Source organism: Rhinolophus hipposideros, assembly GCF_964194185.1.
Source record: "Rhinolophus hipposideros genome assembly, chromosome: 24".
Taxonomy (NCBI): domain Eukaryota; kingdom Metazoa; phylum Chordata; class Mammalia; order Chiroptera; family Rhinolophidae; genus Rhinolophus; species Rhinolophus hipposideros.
This window is the reverse complement of record NC_138070.1, coordinates 23,014,888-23,037,095: the sequence shown is the minus strand read 5'-3', so window position 1 is coordinate 23,037,095 and position 22,208 is coordinate 23,014,888. Positions and strand designations below refer to the sequence as shown.

Here is a 22,208-nt window from a genome sequence, read left to right as displayed (position 1 = left end):
TAAAGAACTCTCAGAACCCAATAATAAAAAAGATAAATAAACCAAGTTTCTAGCAGTCCAATGGTCCTATGCTGGATGTTCCATGCCGGAACATCTCCTCAAAGTAAAGGACAAGTAGCTGCGCACTGCATCCCCTGCCACTACAAAAGAGCACACTGCCGGGAGGCTTCCCTGGTTTTTGGAGACAGCATGTTCTACACTTGGGAAGCTGCCACGAGCCATTTATTGAGTGAGACAGAGTATGCCAGCTTTGAGTAGAACCCAGAGCAGAAAAAGGGGCTGCAGCAGGCCCAGGATTTGGAACAAACAGCTCTGTGTCTGGCCCGTAACCTGGAAGAGCCCGTGGCAAATGCAACAGCAGAGAAAGATGTCATATGGAGCCTCAGGTAGGTTCTGGTGGGAGAGCTACAGTGCAAACTCCTGTAGTTCTGGAGCAAGGCCATGCCACACACCACTCACAAAAGAGCTCCTGGCATGTTACTAGGTCCTGACAGGAACTGAGCATTTGACCTCGGGCTGTCAAGTGACCATGTAGCCAGAATGGCTCATCAGAGCTGCATACTGTCAGAGACACCAAGTCGTAAGGTACCGTCACACAATGGAAGTGGCATTGCCAGGATCAGCTCCCAGTAAATCCAGAGGACATGAGTAAGCTGCATGAGCAAGTGACCTCCACCCCCACAAGGCCTCATTCAATGATACCTTGCGTGGCCCTAAATAGCAGCGATGAGGGAAAAGTCCTGGGAGGGTAGGGCTTCAGTGAGCACCATGTCACCTTTGTTGTGTGGAGGGAGAACTGCTGAGGAAAAGGAGACACGGACCCCAGGGCCGTAGCAAACAGCTGAGCTGGATCATCAAGTGTCAAATTGGTTCTGGGGCCATGACAGCAAGAATGGAAGTTGGGAGAAGAGGCACCTAGAGATCTGGCGTGACATGGGGCTGGATTTCCAATTGGCGGAATACATGGGTCTGGACCTGGGGCGGAGGTGGGGAGCCCAGCTCTGCAGTACTCCCAGTGACTCAACTGCAGAATCTATGTTCCCATCCTCACAACTGTAGGTTCTGAGTCTCAGCGTGGATGCTTCCGCCAGGAACACAGTAAGAGTGACACAAAACAAAAACTATGACAGCTGCCAGGTCTCTCAACTCCACATGGCAGCAAGCAAAGTGTTCCCATGCTGGCAGGGGTTCCAGGCCCAGATGCATCCTGGGAGCAGGGATGTTTGATCTTCTTTTCCAGTGGATGTCCTGTGGTGCTCTGTTGCCCAACTGTCAGCATGAAGGGGCCATTGCAGCCAGCACAGGCTGAGGAGGTTGTGGTGCCCAGGGGCTCAAGGATGAGGAGGATATGTATCAACCCAGCAGGTGAGGCACCCAGACCTTCACAAGGAATAGCCACTCCTGGGAGAGACGGAGCAGATGGCGCCTGGTACAGCCTCACAACCAACTTAAGGATCAGAGCCTACAGCCCATTCCACCAATGGTCCTCTCTTACATGTGCCCAGCAATTGTGCCCAACCTGAATCCTGGGGAATCTGAATGCAGTGAACTTAATGTGAGAAGCAGCAGGGCTGAGCGTGGCAGGGCTGGGGAAGTGCCTTTGGCCCCACCCAGAGCCCCTTCACCCATGAGATGTGAGCTGGTGACACGTACCTGATCCTTACTCTGGAGCGTCAGCCAGATGGGAGCCACCTTGGCAGGGGAGGCTGGACATCCTAGCCTCACTCAAGGTGGCCCCAGACCGCTGAGCTAGAGTGGAGCTGGCCTCCCTCCCTCTCCATCTTCCCCTCCACTCCCCCATCTCCTTGGGTGCTCCCTCACCCCAAAAAACTCCCTCCTCGTCCTCCCCCACCCAACCACCTATACGTTCTCTATCACTCTGATGTTGCCTTTTCCAAAGTGTCATATAAATGGAATCGCAATGTGGAGACTTGAGACTGGCTTCTTTCACTCAGCACAATGTCTAAGATCCAGTGTGTTGGGTGTATCACTGTCACTCGGAGCTGCTCCCTGGTGCGGTGGACCCTGGCGTGTTCATCTACTCCCCAGCTGATGGGCTTCTGGGTTGTTTCCAAGCTTCGGTCATGATGAATAGAGCTTCTCTAAACACTCGTGGGCAGCATTTTGTGTGAACAGAGCTTTTCACTTCTCTAGGGTGAATCCCCAGGAATGGAACTGTTGGTTCATGGGGTCACCACGTGTGTAACTCTGTAGCGTGGCTTCTTTGTATTGAACATTTCCCTCTGAAGCTCAGTTCCCTCCTGCCTGTTCATTGTAGCCAGGCAGCAACTTCAACATCCTCTCTGGCAATCTCCTTAGCTAGGTCATCAAGTGTCAAATAATTTGCTGGCATGTTTGAAAAGCACCACAATGGGCCCCTTGCAGTGTGCTGGTGAAGAGATGGGGTGTATGCAGAAGTGGACAGGTGGCAAGAGGGGGCTTTGAGCCAGATGACTAGGTAGGTAGGTGCGCCGCTTATCAAGGTGGAGAATACCAGGCAAGGGATGGATTTTGAGATCTTGAGTTCATTCCAGGATTGGTGGTTGGGAGATGTTTATTGGTGAGAGGAATGGCGACATGGAGCATCCTCCAGGGAGATGGTGGCCTGGAGAAGGGAGAGGTTAGCTATAGATGCCACTGTCACAGAGGTGGTGTCTGAAGCTTCAAGGCTGGAGGTCACCTAGGTGAGAGTGGGGAGGGATGAAGGAATGGCCAGGGCTGGAAGGAAGATGGCAGTCTTCCTGACCGCTGACACTGTTGCCCCCATACTAGCAGAACTCTGACTTTGATGGGTAGTCAACCCCCAAGGGCCTTCTCTGATCTAATGGTGAGCATGCAGTTCTGGGAAGATGGTCGGCTGGGAGAGGTTTTCATGGTCATCCATAGGGACAGGTGGGACGAGATGGGAAATCTGGGGCCATGGCAGTCTTCCTGCCACCATGAGGCAGGACCACTCACAGAAGGTGGCTCCTTCACTGAGCCTCCAGATGAACAAGTACTGGGCACTCTAAATCGGAACTCTTGTGACAGGAGTGGAGTCAGCAGGTTCTGTCACTTGAAGTCCAAAATGTCCTCACTATACCAGAGTGGAGTCAGCGAAGAAGTCTGAAGAAGGGCTAGTGAGGTGGGAGAAGGGTGAGAATGTGAGTGTGTTGCCCTGCAACTGGCCATTCATGGAACACCCGCCCCCACCCAAAGGATCCTAACATCTCACGCATAGTAACTGGTTGAGCCCTAAGAGCACTTCTTGAGTTAGGACACTATTTTTTTTTAAAGATTTTATTGGGGAAGGGGAGCAGGACTTTATTGGGGAACAGTGTGTACTTCCAGGACTTTTTTCCAAGTCAAGTTGTTGTCCCTTCTATCTTAGTTGTGGAGGGTGCCGTTCAGCTTCAAGTTGTCCTTTCAGTCTTTGTTGTGGAGGGCGCAGCTCAGCTCCAGGTCCAGTTGCCGTTGCTAGTTGCAGGGGGCGCTGCGCCCACCATCTCTTACCGGAATTGAGGAGTCAAACCAGCAACCTTGTGGTTGAGAGCCCACTGGCCCATGTGGGAATCTAACCAGAAGCCTTTGGCATTAGGAGCACGGAGCTCCAACCGCCTGAGCCACCGGGCCAGCCCAGGTCACTATTTTTTATGCCAGTTTATAGATTGGGGAACCAAGGCACATGGGGTAAAGGAACGTATGGAAGGTACCACCGGAAGTGGCAGGTGGGATATAAGCTGACAGTCTGTTGCTCTGTCCTGTGAGCCAACCATATCTTCTCAGAGGTCCAGAGATGAGGGTCTTAAGTAAACGTGCCTGGCGGGTGGTCCAAGGCTCCTTAACTGAAATGAAACAGTCTTCACCAAATTTGGCAAAGTGCAAGTCACCAGCATGAGGCGGGTGGGTGTGTGTACATGGACAAAGTCAGAGTGGCCTAAAGAGCAAGGAGGTGGAAAGCCCACCTGACTCAGCTCTTGAGAAGCATGGCTGTGACAAGACTGAGGCAGGGTTGTTTAATGTTTTTCTGGGGGGATTCTGGGACATACAAGAAAGCAGGAGGATGTGTGACTCCAGAGCACTGGGGCCTTGAAAGGAGTCTGGAAGGCTCCCCTGCAGGAGAGGAGGCAGGGAATTGGAGAAATGGGACAGTAGGGTTACGGGTTTGGTGATGAGCCAATGTAGCTTCCTGCCCGCGCCTCCATTTCCTCCAGGAGGCTGAGATCTCGGCTCCTCCGAAGCGGGTGGGAGGTTTGGGCAGAAGGGCAGTGGAATCGGGAGTTGTGGATGATGTTGGGCCCCATTTAAGGTTGGAGCCCAGCAGTCTTGGGGCCAGGAGACTGCGCAGTTTGGATGGGTTTCTCCAGGCCTGTTCATCCGCCTTGGTAGGACCTTGAAGGGAACAAGGAGCAGCCCTGCCCGCTGTGGCTACAGGAGGAGGGGACCCAGGATGCGCCCAGGGGGCTGCCAGGGTCGGGACATTCTCGAGACCGCTGCACCAGCGGCAGGGGAAGGATGGCCAGGCCCCGTGGGGCGTGGGAGGCGCCCTGCGCGCCTTCTCGGTGGCGTCTCCCTGACCGGACAGGAGGACGCACGCGGGGCTCAGGACTTCCTGAGGTCCTCCTCCCCATGGCCTGACGGGCCCCCGCGCCGATGCGAAGCAGGATTTCCCGTCGCCGCGGTCGGGGATTAGCGCGCTCTTGGCCGCGCGGCAGGATTAGCCCGCGTGGACCCGGCGCCCGGCCCGGGGATTATGGCGCGCTCCCCCCGACGTATATATTCCCGCGGCGGCGGCGGCGGCGGTGGCGGGTGCGGGCGGGCATGGCGGCCGCCAGGGGTGCGGCGAGCCGCGGGGGCCCCGGGCGGCCCTGCCCCTTCTCCATCGAGCACATCCTCTCTAGCCTGCCGGAGCGGAGCTCCCCCGCCCTGGCCGCCCGCCCGCCGCAGCCGGCCGACCGCCAGAGCCCCGCGGAGCCGGGGAAACCCGTGGCACCCAAGGCGCCCTGCACCTGCTGCTGCTGCTGTGGCCCCCGCGCGGCGCCCGGCGGGCCCCCGGAGTCCGCCGCGGGGCTGGGTGAGTGGGCGCGGGACGCGGGCGCGGGAGGCACCGGGGCGCGGCGCGGTCGGCGCGGAGCTCGGCCCCCGCCCCATGCCTCACGGCACCCTTGCCCCGCAGGCGCACGGCTGCCGTGGCCACTTAGGCTGGGGCCCTCGGCGCCCTTGCCCTTGGCCGTGCCGCCTGGAGGCGCCGGGACGCTGCCTGGCGCCGGCGGCCCGGGCCCCCAGCGGCGCACGCGGCGCCACCGCACCATCTTCAGCGAAGAGCAGCTGCAGGCGCTGGAGGCGCTCTTCGTGCAGAACCAGTACCCCGACGTGGGCACGCGCGAGCGCCTGGCCGGCCGCATCCGCCTGCGCGAGGAGCGCGTGGAGGTGGGAGCCGCCCGCTGGATGGCCAGAGGGTCCGAGAGGGTCCCGGCCCGCTGGCTTTCTTCTTCCTTCTTTGGAAAAGTGGGCGTTGGCGCGGAGGGGGGCCGCCGTGGCGGCGGGAGGAGGCGCGGGAGGCCCCGGGACGGCAATGGGACACAGGACCGGTTCTAGGGCGAGGGTGGGCGAGACACGTGCGGGAAAGTGTCGCTGGAACTGGAGGGGAGGTACAGCTTAGTTTTCCTTTATTTTGTTTTAAACTTTTATTTTTCCTGGTGGTATATTAAGCGCGTATGTATGTTCCAGAATTTGGGAAGCTCATAAGAGCAGAGAGCGGCAGAAGGAACGTCCTGGGTGCGGCGGGGCAGAGGTGGGGGGTGGGAAGGGATGGCTAGTCCGGGTGGGAAAGGCGTTCCCGTCCTGCAGCCCGAGCCACCGTCCTTATCTGCAGCAGAAAGGAATCGCCGCTACCGGGTGCCCGCTCCGCAGCCCTCATCCGCCCACACGTCCGGGTACCCCACCTCCCATAGGTCCACCTATGGGAGCCCAGCGGGACTCGGGTCCTGCCTGAGCAGTACCTCCTCCCCAGGTCTGGTTCAAGAACCGCCGGGCTAAGTGGCGACACCAGAAGCGCGCGTCAGCGTCCATGAGGCTCCTGCCGGGAGCCAAGAAACCCCCTAAGGAGAGCTGCTGATGACTCTGGGAGGTACTCCTGGGCTTGGCCTCGTCCTTTGGGGCGGGCTCAGAGAGTGAACAATCCTACGTGAAAAGGAGCTGATGCCACCTGCCCCTTCCTGTCTGCGCAGTTTCCTGTGTGCTGGAGCCCCTCTGAACCGCTCTGCAGGAGCATGTGTGTGTTCCTGCATTACCTGCAGGAACAAGGAGAACACCGAGTATCCAGGCTCTCTCCTCCCCAATGGCTAGCCGGCGGGAGGACCTCGGGAGATTCCCTAGGGGGTAGGAGGATGGGCAGAGCAGGTCAGCTTCCTCACCCCTCCTCCCTGGCACTAACCGGGTCCCTGTCAGCACCAAGACCTAGAATTCTGTCTTTCCCGGCATGCTGGCCTCCCTCCTCTCCTCAGCCTGGACATGGCCCCCTGACCTGGCCTACAACCCGTCCGAGGCAGGGTGGGTGCTCTCTGTGCGTCCTGGGGCTGCTGCCAGCTCACAGGTCCTGCACTGGGTTTTGGGTCCAGACCTGTAGAATAAGAAGGTTGGGTGAGGTCTCTCCAGAAGCCCCCTGCTCTGCTCCTTAATCCTGTGGGCCTTGCTCTCATATGGAAAAATAAACAAGCAATTACAAACACCACAGAAGCAGTCTGCCCTGGCTCCACTACCACACCCAGCTGGACCTGCCCCTCCTCTCTCCTTCCTAGGGAGTGGGGGGCCCCCTTGTCTTGGGGGAGCACAGCCCAATGAGTACTCAGTCCCTGTGCCAGGGTGCCCCCCAGCAGAGCAAACTGCCCCACAGTGGCCTGGCACCCTGGGGGCCTGCACTGACCTCTAGGTGCTGTTTCATGTGTGGGGGTCCTTGGCTTCCTCCTTGGGGGAGATTTCCATGCTGTGGTGTCTGCCTTCTTCATAGCAGTCAATCTCTGTCACCCTGTGGGGCAAGAGGAAGCTCAACCCCCCTCCCCCACACACACACACAATGCCTTGGAAAATGTCTGCTCTCCCCTCCATCATCCCAGGCCCAGGGTGAAGGACAGTGTGAAAATATAACTTCAATTCCCCCAAGTAGACCCAAACAGTGGGCTCAAGGAAACTAACACACCCCTCATCTTGGGGACCGTGTCCTGCACCCTCACAAGTCCTGGTGGGAGTGGGGGGTAGTATCTGGCAGGAGACACAGTCCATCCATAGAAGGTTCAGGGCTGCAGCTCCTGGAACTGTCCAAGGCTGGCCAGCTGAGACAACACCAAGTAGGCATGGTGTCCCCAGCCAGGGCTGCCCTAATGCTGCCAGGTACTCCAGGGCAGCAGCCAATGCCTCACCTCCCAGGGTGTACACTTCTGGCTTTCACCAAGCTCCTCTCCCTGAATCCTGGTCTTATACCTTGGCCACTGTGTAGCCTGCCTGTGGAGCTCCCCCACAGGTTGGAACACTTTCATCTTTCTGGGTTCCAGGACCCTTGCCCTCCTAGACTGAGTAGCTATTTGTCATTGTATGGGGCAGTCAGGATCAGAGCCTCAACTTCAAGGGACCAGTGGCTGTGTTGCCTTCCCAATTTTTCTCCTTTCTGTCTAGCTGGTCTTGGGCAGGCTCACCCCCACAGCTAGGTGTTAACATAGGTGTCCTTGAGGCCAAGTCCCAGGCACTCCCTTCTCATCTCCATTCTCACCCTGGTTTATCTCTTTCATCCTCAGGCTCCAATTCCCATTCTTTCTACCATGTTTACATCTCCAGCCCAGGCCTCTCTCCTGAGCTAGATATTTATGTCCAACTGTCCCTTTCACTAAACCTAGAAGCCCATTGCTCCTCTAAATCACCTTGTCTGGGAAGGTGAGCTCTTCCCCTGTGCATGCTAGGTCCACAAACCAGAAGGCAGGCAATTACCCTGCCCCCTCTTCTCCTTCACCGATCAGACCCAGGCCAACATCAAGTCAATTTCACCTCCAAGACAATCCCATAATCCATCTTCTCCCCAGCTTCAATTGTATTAATCTGATGAAAACCGCCCTCATCTCTCACCTTGACCTTTGCAGCCATCCCCAGTCTTGTCCACTGGCACCGACTATGGTTCCTCTTTAATTCATTTTCCATAAAAGCCACAGTGCAATTATGAACCTGCCTTTCCCCTGCTTACAGCACGCCCAGGGCTTCCCATTGTTTCTACAGAAAAGACAAAACTCCTCACCATGACCCACCAGGCCACGTGCAGCCTGGCCTGCTACTCTGGCATCATCTCACACCTCACTGCTCCTTGTACTCTGTGCATATCCAAAAGTCTTCTCCCTGTTGTTGCTGGGCCTTTGCTCATGCTTTTCCCTCTCCAGCTGATGAATGCCTATTCATCTTTTGGATCTGTAATCACATCCTGCCTAGGGAAACTTCCCCCGACTGCCCCTAGGGAAAAGTCCTCAAGTACAAATTTTTCTTGCACCTGTCAGCTGCAGTTCTAACTTGTTTGTGGGATATCCTAACTAGAATCTATCTTCCTTATTAGACTGTCAGCTCTATGAGGGGAGGAACCATCACCACAGAGTCCCCAGTGAATGAAGGAATGACTGCCTATTGTACTAAATAATTCTGGGGCAGAACTTACTTGTTTGACATAATTCACAATCTCCTTTTGGGAAGAAATGATCAGTACTGAAAAATGCTTAGGCATTTTTCTGCTCCACTTCAATGAGAATAAACCCTCTTCTGGGAAGCCCATTCGAGACCTGATAATTTTTAACTAGACATTTCTTTATTGACCCATCATATTTTTCTTTGTTTTTTTTGTTGTTAGGAAACTATCAAAAAAAATGTCTTGGGGTTCTTTCCTTGCATAAAGTTTGAATAAAAGCTTTGAAACGTGTATATAACCAAATTTTCTGAAGAGTGTGTTTTTGTTAATCATATATAGAATCATACACTGTGATTTTTTGCGAGAAATTGGAATTCCAAGGCCTTCCAATTCCTCAGTGCTGGAATTTTTCACGATCAGCGTGAATGACACGCCCCTTAGTCCCACCACCACAGCGCCCCCTGGTGCCCACATCCCAGATACACGTCACCTGCGCGGGGCGGGGGGGGGAACACTACAACTCCCATAAGAGAGAGGGCTTGTAGTGACGTCAATGCGGAGCGCGGGCCGGCCTTCGAAACGCACAGCTTCCCCATTGGCCGACTGTTGGAAGCGCCTGCGCAGTCCCGCCCCTTGACGCTGTGACGCGCCTTCCGAACTGTCCTGGGATAGCGATGGAGACTCCCGGCGCGTCTCCCGGGGCCCTGTTGCTTCCCACCGCGTCCAGGCCCCGGAGGAAGCGCGCAGCAGGGGAGGCCAGGGCTGCGACAACCAAGCAACGGGTTTTGGACGAAGAAGAGTACATCGAGGTGAGACCTCAGTGCGGATTCCAGCGACTTCTGGGTCCCTCCCCCGCCTTGCTCTCCTCTTGGGTTCTCTTTTCGGGTAGTGGAGCAGCCCGAGTCCCTGCCCTTGGGTGTGAACAGTCCGAGAGCCAAATAAGCACCACGTAGAAGGGGATGTCCTTGGTAGGGGAGGCACTAGCAGCTGTGTTGTCAGGGGAGGGAGGCGCGTTTCCCTTTGTGTGCGGGGTTGGGGGGGTGTCAGGGAAACAAGGTTTTCTGTCAAAGCGTAAGAGTTTGGAAGGCAACTTCTTTGACGCCAAAGAAGATTTTCTAGAAAGCGGTGATGGCGAGTGCAAAGGCTTGGGGTTCTGGAAACGGGCTACGATTGTGGCGGCATCATCGAGTGAGTGGGTCTCCGACGACTCTTGAAATAGGTCTTGAGCCAACACGGAGGAGGAGGAGCTGGCCCCGAGATTGGAGGCAGTCAGTTTGGGACTGGTGAAGTCTGAGATACACAGGCAGGTGGCATTAGTGGACAGATAGGTGCACTGCTGTGCAGCTCAGGAGCAAGGTCTGGCTGGAACTGCAGAGTTGGGAATCTCAGCCAGTGTTGGTGATGACTGGCCGACATCATCCAGGTAAAAGGTTCAGATTGGAAATAGGGGGTCATGGGTGGAATAAACATGACAACACTCACATTGGCCCAACTAGTGTGGAGGTGGGACCAGCAAAGGATAATGAAAATAACCAGGTAGTGAGTGGAGGGAGAAAGGCTTCATGGAAATCAGAGGAGTGTTTAGTAATGTTAGATGTTGTAGTAAGGCTGCATGGGGTGTTGTTCTCATTAGAAAATGCCCCTAAGATCAGGGATCATTGGACTGGATAGTGGTTGTAGGAGGTCGTCAGCAATGGCCTTGGTATGTATATCAGTGGACTGAGAGGTGGGGTCCCCAGATGGCAGCTCTGACTTTTGTTCCGATCTCTCTTGACAGGGCCTCCAGACAGTCATCCAGAGGGACTTCTTTCCTGATGTGGAGAAGCTGCAGGCACAGAAGGAGTACCTGGAGGCTGAGGAGAATGGAGACTTGGAACGGATGCGCCAGATCGCTATCAAGTTTGGCTCTGCCCTGGGCAAGATGTCCCGAGAGCCCCCGGCACCATGTAAGAGGATGCCTGTGGGTAGCAGGGAGGGGAACGCCGCTAAATTGCCTCAGATTCGCTCTAATCTCTTTTCCCTCTCTTCCCCCAGATGTGACTCCAGCCACGTTTGAAACCCCTGAGGTGCACACAGGCACTGGAATGGTGGGCAACAAGCCTCAGGGCCGGAGCCAAGGCCTGGAGGATGGTGATGGTGAGTCAGTGACCTCTTTCGGTCACACGATCAGGATTGCCGGGGAATCTTACCCTATGAGAGTGGTTGGTCCAGAGGCAGGTCACATCTTGTAGCTAAGGGGTCTCCTTGCCTGAATAGCAGCCCATGGAACCAAAGAGCACTGGTCTAGGAGGCAGAAGATCTGGGTCTGGACCCCAAATGTGGGGCAGTCTTCTGAGCCTCTGGCCCTCTGTGGTATGAGAAGCTCACTTCCTCTCTCAGCAGCCTGCTCACCCTGTGCCACCCCTTGCCTGGTGAGCTTCATGGGCTTCAGAGGGCTCCTTTCCTTGCTGTCTCCTTGAGATGCCTCAGGGCCTCTGTACTTGTTTCTTCCAAGTTGGCCACTTCCCTTAAGTAACTGCTCGTCTCACTCCTCTTTCTCCAGATCTCTATTCAGACGTTACCTGTTCAGGGAACCCTTTCCTGACCTCCCAATATAAAGTCACATCACTCCTGATGCTCTGTGCTTTCCTGGTTTTGTTTTCTCATCATAGAACGTGACACTTAAAAAGACATTTCTGTTTGTTTATTGTCTCTCCCCTCCACAAGAGCAGATTCTTTATCTTGCTCCTGTCTGCATACTTTGCATCTAGAACTGTGCGTGCTGTGCTGTGGGCCTGCCACAAATACGTGTAGAACAAATGAATGAGTTGTTTTTTTTCAACACATTTATGAAGATGTGTACGATACATCCTGACTTTACAAGGGCGTCTTCCTAGGACAGCATTCTGAGCCCTGTTAAACATAAGTGTACTGTATGCTAGGAGACTTCATTTTGATCAGTCAGTGTTATCACCAGTGAACGTCAGTACCCATACAGACGGAGGACGTGCTGTTCTCTGCTAGGTTCTGGGTCTGTGGTATGCTGTACTAACATGGGTGCCCTGTGTGCTCACACAAACATGACGTATTCTGCTTTAAGACCTAGCTCCTTCTGCCATTAACACAGTTCATTGTGTTGTGCTCTCGGAGAGTGATTCTCCATGGCAATATGGCACGTGACTCACAGGCAGTTTGTAGTTCCCTTTCCTTTAACTATCTCTTATCAGTAAGCACAGCAATCCTTTCAGTAATCTAAGTGGTAGGTACCGTTGGCTTTCATGGTGACAGGTGAGGAAACTGAGGCTCAGGATGGCAGAAACTTCTGCGGGTCTCAAAGCTGATTGTGGCAGAATGGAGTTTGAGTCTTCATCTTTCTGACCCCGGCTCTTGAATTTGTAGCCACTGTGCTTTGCGCACAGTCTAGCGGGTAGTAGGTGGTCAAGACTGTCACTAGAGTAGAAGAAAAGGCTCTCCTCCTGATGGCCCTGCTAAAGGTTGTGCCGCTGAGCACACTGTAGTGGCACTGCCTCACTGGGAGTGCCACTTGCAGTGGGGTGGTCGGACGGCTAGTGTTACAGCTCAGTGCCCGGGAGGCCCCATTGGGAGCAGATCCTATGGGGTCCCTGCCATCAGGCCCACTAGCAGGTCTGGAAGCTTAGGTGACAGCCAGTTACCGGTAGTACAGGTACCAGGAATGGAAGAGCAGTCAGGGTAAGGAAATTCCAGGGATGGAGGGAGAGCCCGGGGCTTTGGAGGCAGGTCCTACAGGACTGCCCCATGTGGGCAGGGGAAGCTCCTCTATGATCACCTGCTCTTTCTCTAACACCGAGAGGCCCCCCTTCCAGTCTGAGTCAGAACGCGCACTTCACTTGGCATCCAGCAGATTAGGCGAGCCCCTGGGGGCTCCCTGGCCAGTAGGGTTGGTTGATTCTGCCCCGAGGTGGGGAGTTGTCTGGCATGTGGGCTCTCACAGTCAGGCCCCGGACCAGGGGGAGGGTCTGAGCCGTTCTCGTACGGCAGTGTGGTTCCCAGGAACAACTGACTGCAGAGTGATATTTCTGCTCTTTATGGTTCTGTGTCACCCCATCTGCACCCCTGAGCAGGAGAGACTGCGGAGGAGGAGGAGAAGGAGCCCCTGCCCAGCCTGGATGTCTTTCTGAACAAGTACACAAGCGAGGACAATGCCTCTTTCCAGGAGATCATGGAGGTGGCCAAGGAGAAGAACCGGGCACGCCATGCTTGGCTCTACCAGGCCGAGGAGGAGTTTGAGAAGGTGTCCCTGGGTGCAGGGGCAGAGTCAACTCCTGGTGGGGCCAGGGAGTCCCAGGGCCAGGGCACAGTGCCTGGGGACCTCTCTGACCCTCACTTTTCCCCATGTGACACAGAGGCAGAAGGATAATCTCACACTCCCACCAGCAGAGAAGCAAGCCATTGAGAGTAGCCAGGCTGGCGTGGAGACCTGGAAATACAAGGCCAAAAACTCTCTCATGTACTACCCAGAGGGTGAGCGGGTAGTGTGGGCGGCATGGGTGGGCTGTGTGTCTGAATCTGCCTTTCAGGCGTGTGTGAACGTGTTCCCTTGCATTTTGGGCTTCAGAGGGGTCCTGTCCTGGCTCGGGACAGGTGGGTCTATGTGTGAAGTCAGTGAGGAGGTGAGACCCTCCCCAGCTTCATTCAGCTGCTGCAGTGTGGAGACTGAAGTCGGCTCCGTTCAGCAGGGAGTGACTTGGCCTGTCCCTCAGGCCCTGAGCGTAGGGCGGAGGTGTGGCCTGCCTGCCCCTCTGACACCTGCTGCCATCTCTCCTTGGTCTGCCAGGCGTCCCTGACGAAGAGCAACTGTTTAAGAAGCCCCGGCAGGTGGTGCATAAGAATACTCGCTTCCTCAGGGACCCCTTCAGCCAGGCCCTGAGCAGGTCCCAGCTGCAACAGGCTGCTGCCCTCAATGCCCAGGTGGGTGGCGGGGGCCAGCAGGGGGCTGGATATGGGCAGAAACGACCTCTGATCTTGCTTGCCCATCTTAAATTAGGACTGTTCTTGGGTTTGGCAGAGCTTAGCAGTGCAGGAGTATTTGGGGCCCCTGTATGGCAGGGTCCCCAGTCTTTCCTCAAGCCGTGTGGGCTTCCAGTAGGGTGCTGTCTTGGTAGGCAGAGTCTATGGGTTCAGATCTGTGCCACCTCCCTTTGGGGGTGGCAAGAACATGAGAGAAAACGGCTGCTGGGAGGCAGGCCAGTCTGGCCAGACCTCTACTCCTGCACCCCTGCACCGGAGAGGGCGGGGTGGTGCGTGGGAGGATGAGCGAGGGCGGGCAGGCTGGGGTGGGGGTCTTAGCATGGCGGTTGGCAGAGAATTTCCGAGCCTGGGAGTTCCTGTGTGGTGGTGGCTCTAGTGCTCATGGGGTTGAAGGGTGGGAGACAGGAGGTGGGAGACGGCTCGGGAGGCTCTTACAGGGGCCTTGTGAGGAGAGGTCAGTGCACAGGTGCCCATAATTGGTGCAGTTCCAAGCAGAGGCCTGAAGTCAGTAGCTCCTGAAAATAGCTCCTGTGGGGTGTGGCTGGTCCCGGTCCTGCATAGAAGAGGGGAATGGGGGGAACATCCTCTCATGGATGACTGCTCTGATGGGGCCTCAGGTTCTTTTTAGGGACCTTCCTCTCCTGCCCCCAGGTGGGCTGCGAGCCCCAGAGCCCTGAGGGGGGAAATGTTTCCAGTATGTTCCTGTGCATCTGCCCATCTGTCAGCGGGGAGAGTGGTATTGGGCCCCCTGACACTAGCCTCTCTGATTGTTCCAGCACAAACAGGGCAAGGTGGGCCCTGACGGCAAGGAGCTGATCCCGCAGGAGTCCCCCCGCGTGGGCGGATTTGGATTTGTTGCCACCCCTTCTCCTGCCCCTGGTGAGAAACACCTGCCGGCGAGCTGGCCTACCTATGGGATGGCGTGGTGGGAGGTGGGCTGCTCGGTGGGCCCTGGTCGTTCTGGTCATTGTTGGCACTCACAGAGGGTCTGCCCCATACCTTGTGTGACTCGGACCTGGTGTCCGGCCTGCAAGGACAGGATCTGAGACACGTGGGGCCCAGCCCACTTAGCTGGGTGGGTCCCTCCCTCACACGAAGGCGGGCAGGACAGACTAGGTTTTCTGGAAGCAGGGGTGTTGGGACTCTTCTTGGCAGACTGGCGTGGTGGGTGTGCTGAGGGGGACACGGGCAGGGGCTTGATTTTCAGTGAGGGCAGCCTATTCCAGTGGGCTGCCCAGCAGGCATCTTTCTGTAGAAGTGCATGGAGGGCAGGCTACCGTCGGCAGGAGGCTAGGCTTCCCCGGGGCCTCAAGGGACATGTGTGGCCTGTGCTGGGTGGGCAACACAAGCCTGAAAGGAAGCTGCAGGATGGTGTGCCTCTCTGTCAGGCTGCCCGCTTCCTGCCGCTGGCCTGGGGCCTGGTGTCCCCTCGATCCTGGGCTAACGTTTCCTAGTTCTGGGCCTCACATCAGCAGGTGCACAAACCTACATCCAGAAAGTACTGTAGGCAGAGGTCCCTGAGCTGCAGCCCTGCGTCTCCTCACACAGGAGGCATGTGAGCCTCGGGGACAGTCTTACAGCGCACACCATGTCCCTCTACCCTCCCACGAACTGGGAGAGATGAGAGCTCTGGAAGCCCAGGAGTATCTCTTCTTTTGGGGTAGGGTGCCATCGGTGACCTCCAGGAGTCTCCCCTGGCCCTGTCCTAGGAAGGGGGCCTCGCCAACCCAGCTCAGTTTTTCTAGGGAACCCTGCTCCTCCAAGCAAAGTCTCATGGCTGTGGAGTCCTGGGCCTGCCTTGGGCTCACAGGGGCCTTGGTGTTTCCTTCTCAGAGGGCAGAGGTGCTAAGGTTCCAGAGTCCTGGTGAAGGAGAGAGGGCCAGCTACCGACCTTGTATTTGTTAGCTGGAACGCATGAAGGGGAATGGCTGCAGCGGGAGGGAGGGCCCAGGCGGTGCCCAAACCTGGTTCCCTAGCCTGAGGTGGCTGTGGGCTCTTCATCTGCAGGTGTGAATGAGTCCCCACTGATGACCTGGGGGGAGGTCGAGAACACACCGTTGAGAGTCGAAGGATCAGAAACCCCCTATATGGACAGGACACCGGGGCCAGCCTTCAAGGTGAGTCATAGTGAGGGGTGCACAGGTGGGACCCTAAGTGGATGTGTGGTCTTCTGAGCAGCCGCAGCTCAATGCGCAGAGGATGGTCCAGCTGCCACTGGTCAAAAAAGAGCTGAGCAGCGGGCTGAGCCACGTGTTAGACTGCACAGCCCTGCTCAGGCACTGCGCTTCTGAATGAGGCCAGGGCAGTGGGGACAGGTGTAGGCAGATGAGAGTTCTGTCAAGGAGGGACTGGCAGGGTAGGGCCAAGGCACCCAGATGGGGAATGACCATGGCCCCTCTGAGCCTGCAGGCCCAGAGGTTGGGCTACTCAAAGATGAAGGGTGATCTCAGAGGCAGACCTGGAGCTGTGATTATGCTGCAGGCCTGAGTGCCAGGAAGGGTCCCCAAGCCCCAGCGTTCCGTGGAATGTGGTTTGTGTGCTCAGAAAGGCTGTGTGCTTGCAGAGAGAGGCCTCTTGCAGAGATTGGGGTGTCTGAGGATGGTGTGGGTAAATAGACAGGGACGTGGGGTCCTGGAGGTACATTGGGAAGATGAGTGCTCTGGGTTGCACAGTTTGTTGGGGAAAGTGACTGGCATAGTTTAGAAAGGGAAAGAAGACAGGTCCCCAGAAGTTGGGAGCGTGCAGTTCTGTTAGAGTGGTGGGCCGTTGCCTGTACCTACTGTGGAGTGCTGGAAGACCAAGGGAAACAGAAGTCGGTGGTGTTATAGAGGCAAAGGGTGCAGGATTACAGCAGCTGCTCTGAAACCCCAGAGAATTGGGCGTGGAGTCTGGGATTAATGCCGAAGGCCTGCGTAGCGGGCTGGGCCAGAGTCATCTTGAACCAGTTCCTTAAATGCCAGCAGTAGTCAGTTTGAAATGCAACAGAAAAAGAGATAATCACTCACCATAGCAACAGAAATTTGGACTAGTTGGAAGACATCACCAAGGAAGTGACGGCTAACTTACACTATATGGAAAGGACAAACTTAAATGAACTTACTTAGCTTTTGTGAAGAAGCCACAGACGTACATAAGAAGAACACCACTTGCTGGCAGCACCTGAGCAGGTTTGCTGTGCCCTGTGGCCTTGAGTGGTTCAGAGAGATAACACACATCCAGAGAGAACATACACAGAAGTGTTTGGTACCTTGGTTCTCAGGGTTGTCTGGGACACAAGGGTAACCAAGAAAACCTTGAGAGAGGAATGGCAGAGAGGAGCCTGCGCTGTTAGCTACTAAAGCTTACCATAAGGCTGTAGACGTGTCAGAAGCATGCCGCCATTCTCAGAACGTACAGGTCAATAGACAAGAAGAGAAATTCTGAAACAAACTCAAGTCCAAATTAGAATTTAGGGTGGTTAGAGATGGCACCTCCAATGGTGCTGAGTAGTAACTTGCAAATGAAGTAAACTAGGTCCTTAATTTGTATAGCAGAATGTATTCCAGAAATTTGGAAAAGTTAATTATGAAAAGAATAAGTGTAAAACAATTAGAAGGAAATAATGGTTGACGTTTAATCTGACCTTAAGGTAGAAAGGACTTTGTAAACATAAAAGCAAGAAGAAATCAGCAAGGGAGTGATGGCTAACTTACGCTATATGGAAATGACAAACTTAAATGCAGCAAAAAACATCACACATAAAACTAAAAACAAGTAACTGAAAAGAAATTTATGTGGCATGGCTTAATACGATCAGCGTAATAGTAAAGCTGCTATACGTGGAAAAGCAAAGCAAAAAGCAAGGTAAACAACTTGTTAGAAAAATAGGCCAAGGACACATTTTGGGAAGTTCTCACAAGAAATACAGAAGGTTCATAAAGACAGACAGATAATCAGAAGGAAGCAGATTAAAACGAGACCCTTTTCTTCCCTAAAGATTGTGAGGTTCCTAGCTTTGCAGCACTGGCTTTGAGAGGACCGTGATGGCAGGTGGGGTGGCTGGGCCCTTGGCAAGTGGGCAGCTCAGGAGTGCTGGTCAGGGGCTTTTAGGGGAGGTGATGTTGGGTTGTTAGGATTATGGGGGCCATGGAAAGGAGCAAGGCAGTGCCTGACTCAGTGGCAGGCTGGTTAAGCCACCCATGCTCCTACTTTGTAGATACTGGAGCCGGGTCGCAGGGAGCGCCTGGGGCTGAAGATGGCGAATGAGGCCGCTGCCAAGAACAGGGCGAAGAAGCAGGAGGCCTTGCGAAGAGTGACAGAGAACCTGGCCAGGTGAGGGCACCGACCCATGTGGGGCTCTCTTCCTGCTCCCCCTCAGTCCCACTGCCTGCCGTATGGGCACTGGCATACAGGGCAGGCCCCAGGGTTCTGTGGTGAGTCCTGAGGCAGCTCCTTTGGTTCAGAGTGAGGCCCTGCGTGAACCAGGGGCCCCCTCCATCTTTTCTTTACCCTCCTCTTGGCCACATCACTGAGAAGTGCCTTTAGGCCCATTGTCCCACTAATGGGCCAGCTGTCAGCCCTATGGAGATGGGTGTCCTCATTCCCCATAGAGTTGGGGTCCACACCAGCCCACGGTCAAGGACGGCACCAGCATTGGACCTCAGGTTTGGCCACATTGCCGTGTGTGAGGACGCGAGGACACTGGTGTCCTCAGCCCAGAATCACCACGACTTTCCCATGTGTCTTCCTGTAGAATAGGCTTTATTACTGGCGCTGTCCCATCCAGGCTAATCCTACCTCCTTGCCCACCCCTTCCACTCTAGCCTTACCCCCAAAGGCCTGAACCCGGCCATGTCCCCAGCCCTTCAGCGCCTCGTGAACAGGACGGCCAGCAAGTACACAGACCGGGCCCTACGAGCCAGCTACACTCCGTCCCCAGCGCACTCGACTCACCTCAAGACCCCAGCCGGCGGGCCCCAGACCCCAACGAGCACACCGGCTCCTGGCTCTGCTGCACGTACTCCCCTCAGCCAAGACCCAGCCTCCATCACGGACAACCTGCTGCAGCTCCCTGCCCGGCGCAAAGCTTCGGATTTCTTCTAGGGCCAGGCCTGGGCTGGGCCCATGGGAGATTCAGGGAGCCTGCAGGGCAGCCCGTCTACCCAGCAGAGGGCTCTAGCCTTCCAGAGACCCAGGACCAGGCCGAAAGCGGTGACTGTCCCAGGAGCCACAAAGGTGCCATGTCGTGTCCAGGCTGGCACAGGACCTGCCCCACAGCCCTTGGGGTGCATCCCAGGGCCTTCCTGGTACTTTTTTTTATGGAACCTTTTCCCGTTTCTATTTAACCGGCATTAAAGAACGCCTAGCACAGTCTGTAGGCTGCCCCTCCGTCCTGCTGCCCGCATGGCCCCAAAGTGGCCCTCATGGCTGCATCATGGTCTCAGGACTGTGGCCCTCCCAGGAAGGAGGCTGGTGTGTGGGGTGACCCTTGGAGGACCAAGATGTCTGGCCTTTCCTGTCACCACCTGCATACTTTTCTGTGGCACCCCGGGCACAGAACCTGCCTCCTGAGCTGAGCTCACAGCGCGTTGTTCCCCCGCCCCCTTTCCTCCACCCCAAGTTTTGTTCCTCTGACGGAGGGACAGAGCTCTTGGGAGTTGAGCCCTTTGGGGTCACCTGGGGCTCTGGGCCCAGGACTATAGCCTGGGCCTGGCCTGCGTGGCCTGCCAGTGACAGGGCTGCATGGTTCCTAAATGGATGTCAGGCCACGCTCTCGCATGAGGTACCTCCAGCAGCCTCACCATGACCTTTCCCCAGGACCTGGCTTCCAGCTCAGGTGGGCCAGGGCTGTTTCCATCTTCTTGCCCATCTTAGTGCTCTAGGCGGGCACTGCCAGCCATAGGCTGCTGAGTCACCAGCGTCACCTCATACTCCCACCAGCAAGAGCCCCCGGGAACAGTTACTCGGGCCGCAGTGTCAAAGTAATGGGGCCTGACTCCACGCAGATCTGACAGCGCCATGGGCACCACCGGCCAGCACTTGCCTGCTGGCCTGAGGGTGTTGGTACCTGACCCCCAGGAGGCCCAGGGCCAGCTGCCTTATATAAAAGTGGGGGGCCCAAGATCATGGCTTCTTGGCAGATGGGTCTCTTCTGGCTTCAAGTAGGGTCAGGTCATGCTCTCGGGAGTGCTTGGTACTCGGAGGCAACCTGAAATTGTTCAGACCGGAGTCCTGCTTTGAGCACACTCGTGCCTGCGCTAGGCCGTCTTCCCAGGTGCTCCTGCGTCAGTTGTCTTGTGTCCTCCGTGAGCGCCAGTGTCTTCTGCAGACTGGTGCAGAGCCTGCCACCTGCCTGGGCACTGCTAGCCTTCATTCCTCAACAGTTCCTATAAGAGTCTGGCTGTACCACATGACCCCCTAAGGGAGGTGGGGGTGGGCTCCGCAGGTGAGCTTGGACAGAGGGCTGGGACTGCCCAGAGTCAGGAAAATGTGGGTTTTGCTGCTTTTCCCTCAAAGGGAAGGGTGGCCTTGGTTCTGAGGGTGCCCCCAGGAAGTGGGGAGGCAGAGGTCTGGGTGAGCGTGAGCGAGATACAGTGCGGTACACTGTCCAGGCAAGGCGACCTAAAGCCAGGTACTGAACTCCCGCAGCACTTGGCTGGCCTTTGGGAAGTGTGCCCTGGGGAGTGACAGGTGACAAAATAGGGCTGCTGCATGGGGCATTCGGGAAGCAGAAGAGACAGTGCAGATCAGAGGTCTTGGATGGAGGGGGTGCTTCGGGGGGAAGGGAGTGGGGAGGGTGAGTAGGAGGATTCTGAGGAAGGGCTCTGAGGGAGTCAGGGTGGGCTATGCTGCACCTGAGGTGGGAGACGTGCACCTGGGCAGGTCAGAGGGAGACCGGTGGGGCTTAGTGGGTGGGCCACGGCCACGGTGTTCTCCATGCCCACAAGGCCTCTCCATGAGTACCTGTGCCTGAGCACCGGTCCCTGGACCCCTATGCTGGAGACCCCCGTGCCGCAGGGAGGGTGGTTGGCTGAGTCCTAGAGAAAAAGACTCCTCGGGTCGCTCTCAGTGCTTGTTTACACTTGTGGTTTATTTGCTGGTCAGTAATTAATGTCTTTGCTACTAAGTAGAAGAAAGCTAATAGAACGTAATCAAAATAGTGGTTTAATTGACCGATTTTACTTGTTCCTTGCACCTGTGCCTTCTTCAGCTCCTACCTGCTTACTTAGTTTATGGGGACGCCACCATGTACCACGTCCCCCGGCCCTCAGCACCCTAAGTGCCTGCCTTCCCCACCTCGGCTCCGGAGACGTGATGGTCTTTAGCTCTGGAGGTCTCGGCCAGCCTTTCCTCCATCCTGTCCTCATTCTCGGGCACCACCAGCAGTCGGTGCTGGGTTTTGGCCCCCAGCTTGTGGTCAGGCCGCGAGCCTGGCCGTGTGTCCAGTTTGCACTCGGCCCGGTACTTGCCCTCCCCCTCCCTCTTGAAGGAGGCAGAAGACATGGCTTTGGGTTTGGGGGGCTGCAACCATGAGTGGCTGAGGATCTCATCAATGTGCAGTCGCCGGTTGACGTCCGGCTGCAGGATGCGGTAGATGAGGTCCTTGCACTCGCCCGTCAGGTTCTTGGAGCGTGGGAAGTCCACACGGTGCTCCTTCTGGATGCGCAGCATCTTCTTGATGTCGGAGTCATCGTAAGGCATGGAGCCGCAGACCATGATGTAGAGGATCACGCCCAGGCTCCAGATGTCGTAGACCTTGGGTTGGTAGGGGATGCCCTGCAGCACTTCGGGGGCCGCGTACGCCGCCGACCCACAGAAGGTCTTGCTGAGGATGATGCGCCCGCTGCCGTCCCGTAGGCAGCGCTTGGAGAATCCGAAGTCGGACAGCTTGATGTTGAAGTCCTTGTCCAGGAGAAGGTTCTCGCATTTGAGGTCTCGGTGGACGACATCAAGGTCATGGCAGTACTTGACAGCCGAGGAGAGCTGGCGGAACATCCTGCGAGCCACATCCTCGTGCAGGGCCCCGCGGCACTTGATGAACTCAAGGAGGTCGCCCTGGACGCCCAGCTCCATGACAATGTAGATGCGCCCGTCCGAGGTCTCAAATATCTCGTAGGTCTTGATGATGGAGCGGTGGTTGACAGTTGCCAGGATGTCCATCTCCCGAGGAAGGAATCTCTCCACAAAGTCCGTAGGCGTTTTCTTGCGATCAATGATCTTAACCGCCACGTTGAACTTGAGGCGCTCGGAATAGGCCGATTTGACTTTTGCATAGGAGCCTTTGCCTAGATTGATGCCCACAACATAACCCTTCTTCCTTAGGACCGCGGCATCGTCCATGGTGCCAGGAGCGGCTGGCGCCGCTGTCCTCTACATCCCCTCCCAACATGGGCCAGCGGGCATCGTCCTCATTTACAGTGTGGGGAGTCGTCTGGCTGGGCTGGCCCGGCCTTGGAGGAGTGGAACGCTCAGCATTGTCTCCAGGTGACTTCAGCATGTGAAGTCATAAAGCCAGGCTGCCGGGAGTGGGGACTGGGCTGGGGGGAATGGGGCCCCTGAAACCCTAGAAGCCAGGCCGCCCTGGCAGGAACGCCCACTCCCCACC

At 56.2% G+C, this 22,208-nt stretch overlaps 3 protein-coding genes across 3 annotated transcripts; 2 read left to right on the top strand and 1 right to left on the bottom strand.

The window, feature by feature from the left end:
* Positions 1-4,800: 4,800 nt before the first annotated feature.
* On the top strand, positions 4,801-6,097 carry GSC2 (goosecoid homeobox 2; the record flags this gene model as incomplete). Its single annotated transcript, XM_081037064.1, has 3 exons — positions 4,801-5,053; positions 5,156-5,409; positions 5,993-6,097. 3 exons carry the CDS (start codon positions 4,801-4,803, stop codon positions 6,095-6,097), a joined length of 612 nt encoding a protein of 203 aa, XP_080893190.1.
* A 3,192-nt stretch (positions 6,098-9,289) lies between these two features.
* Positions 9,290-18,973, top strand: ESS2 (ess-2 splicing factor homolog). Its single transcript, XM_081037654.1, has 10 exons — positions 9,290-9,444; positions 10,413-10,581; positions 10,670-10,771; positions 12,718-12,887; positions 13,000-13,117; positions 13,431-13,564; positions 14,401-14,503; positions 15,632-15,741; positions 17,820-17,935; positions 18,427-18,973. Exons 1-10 carry the CDS (start codon positions 9,310-9,312, stop codon positions 18,704-18,706), a joined length of 1,437 nt encoding a protein of 478 aa, XP_080893780.1. The 5' UTR covers positions 9,290-9,309; the 3' UTR covers positions 18,707-18,973.
* A 1,905-nt stretch (positions 18,974-20,878) lies between these two features.
* TSSK2 (testis specific serine kinase 2) lies at positions 20,879-21,943 on the bottom strand (the record flags this gene model as incomplete). Its single annotated transcript, XM_081037635.1, has 1 exon — positions 20,879-21,943. One exon carries the CDS (start codon positions 21,941-21,943, stop codon positions 20,879-20,881), a length of 1,065 nt encoding a protein of 354 aa, XP_080893761.1.
* Positions 21,944-22,208: the final 265 nt, after the last annotated feature.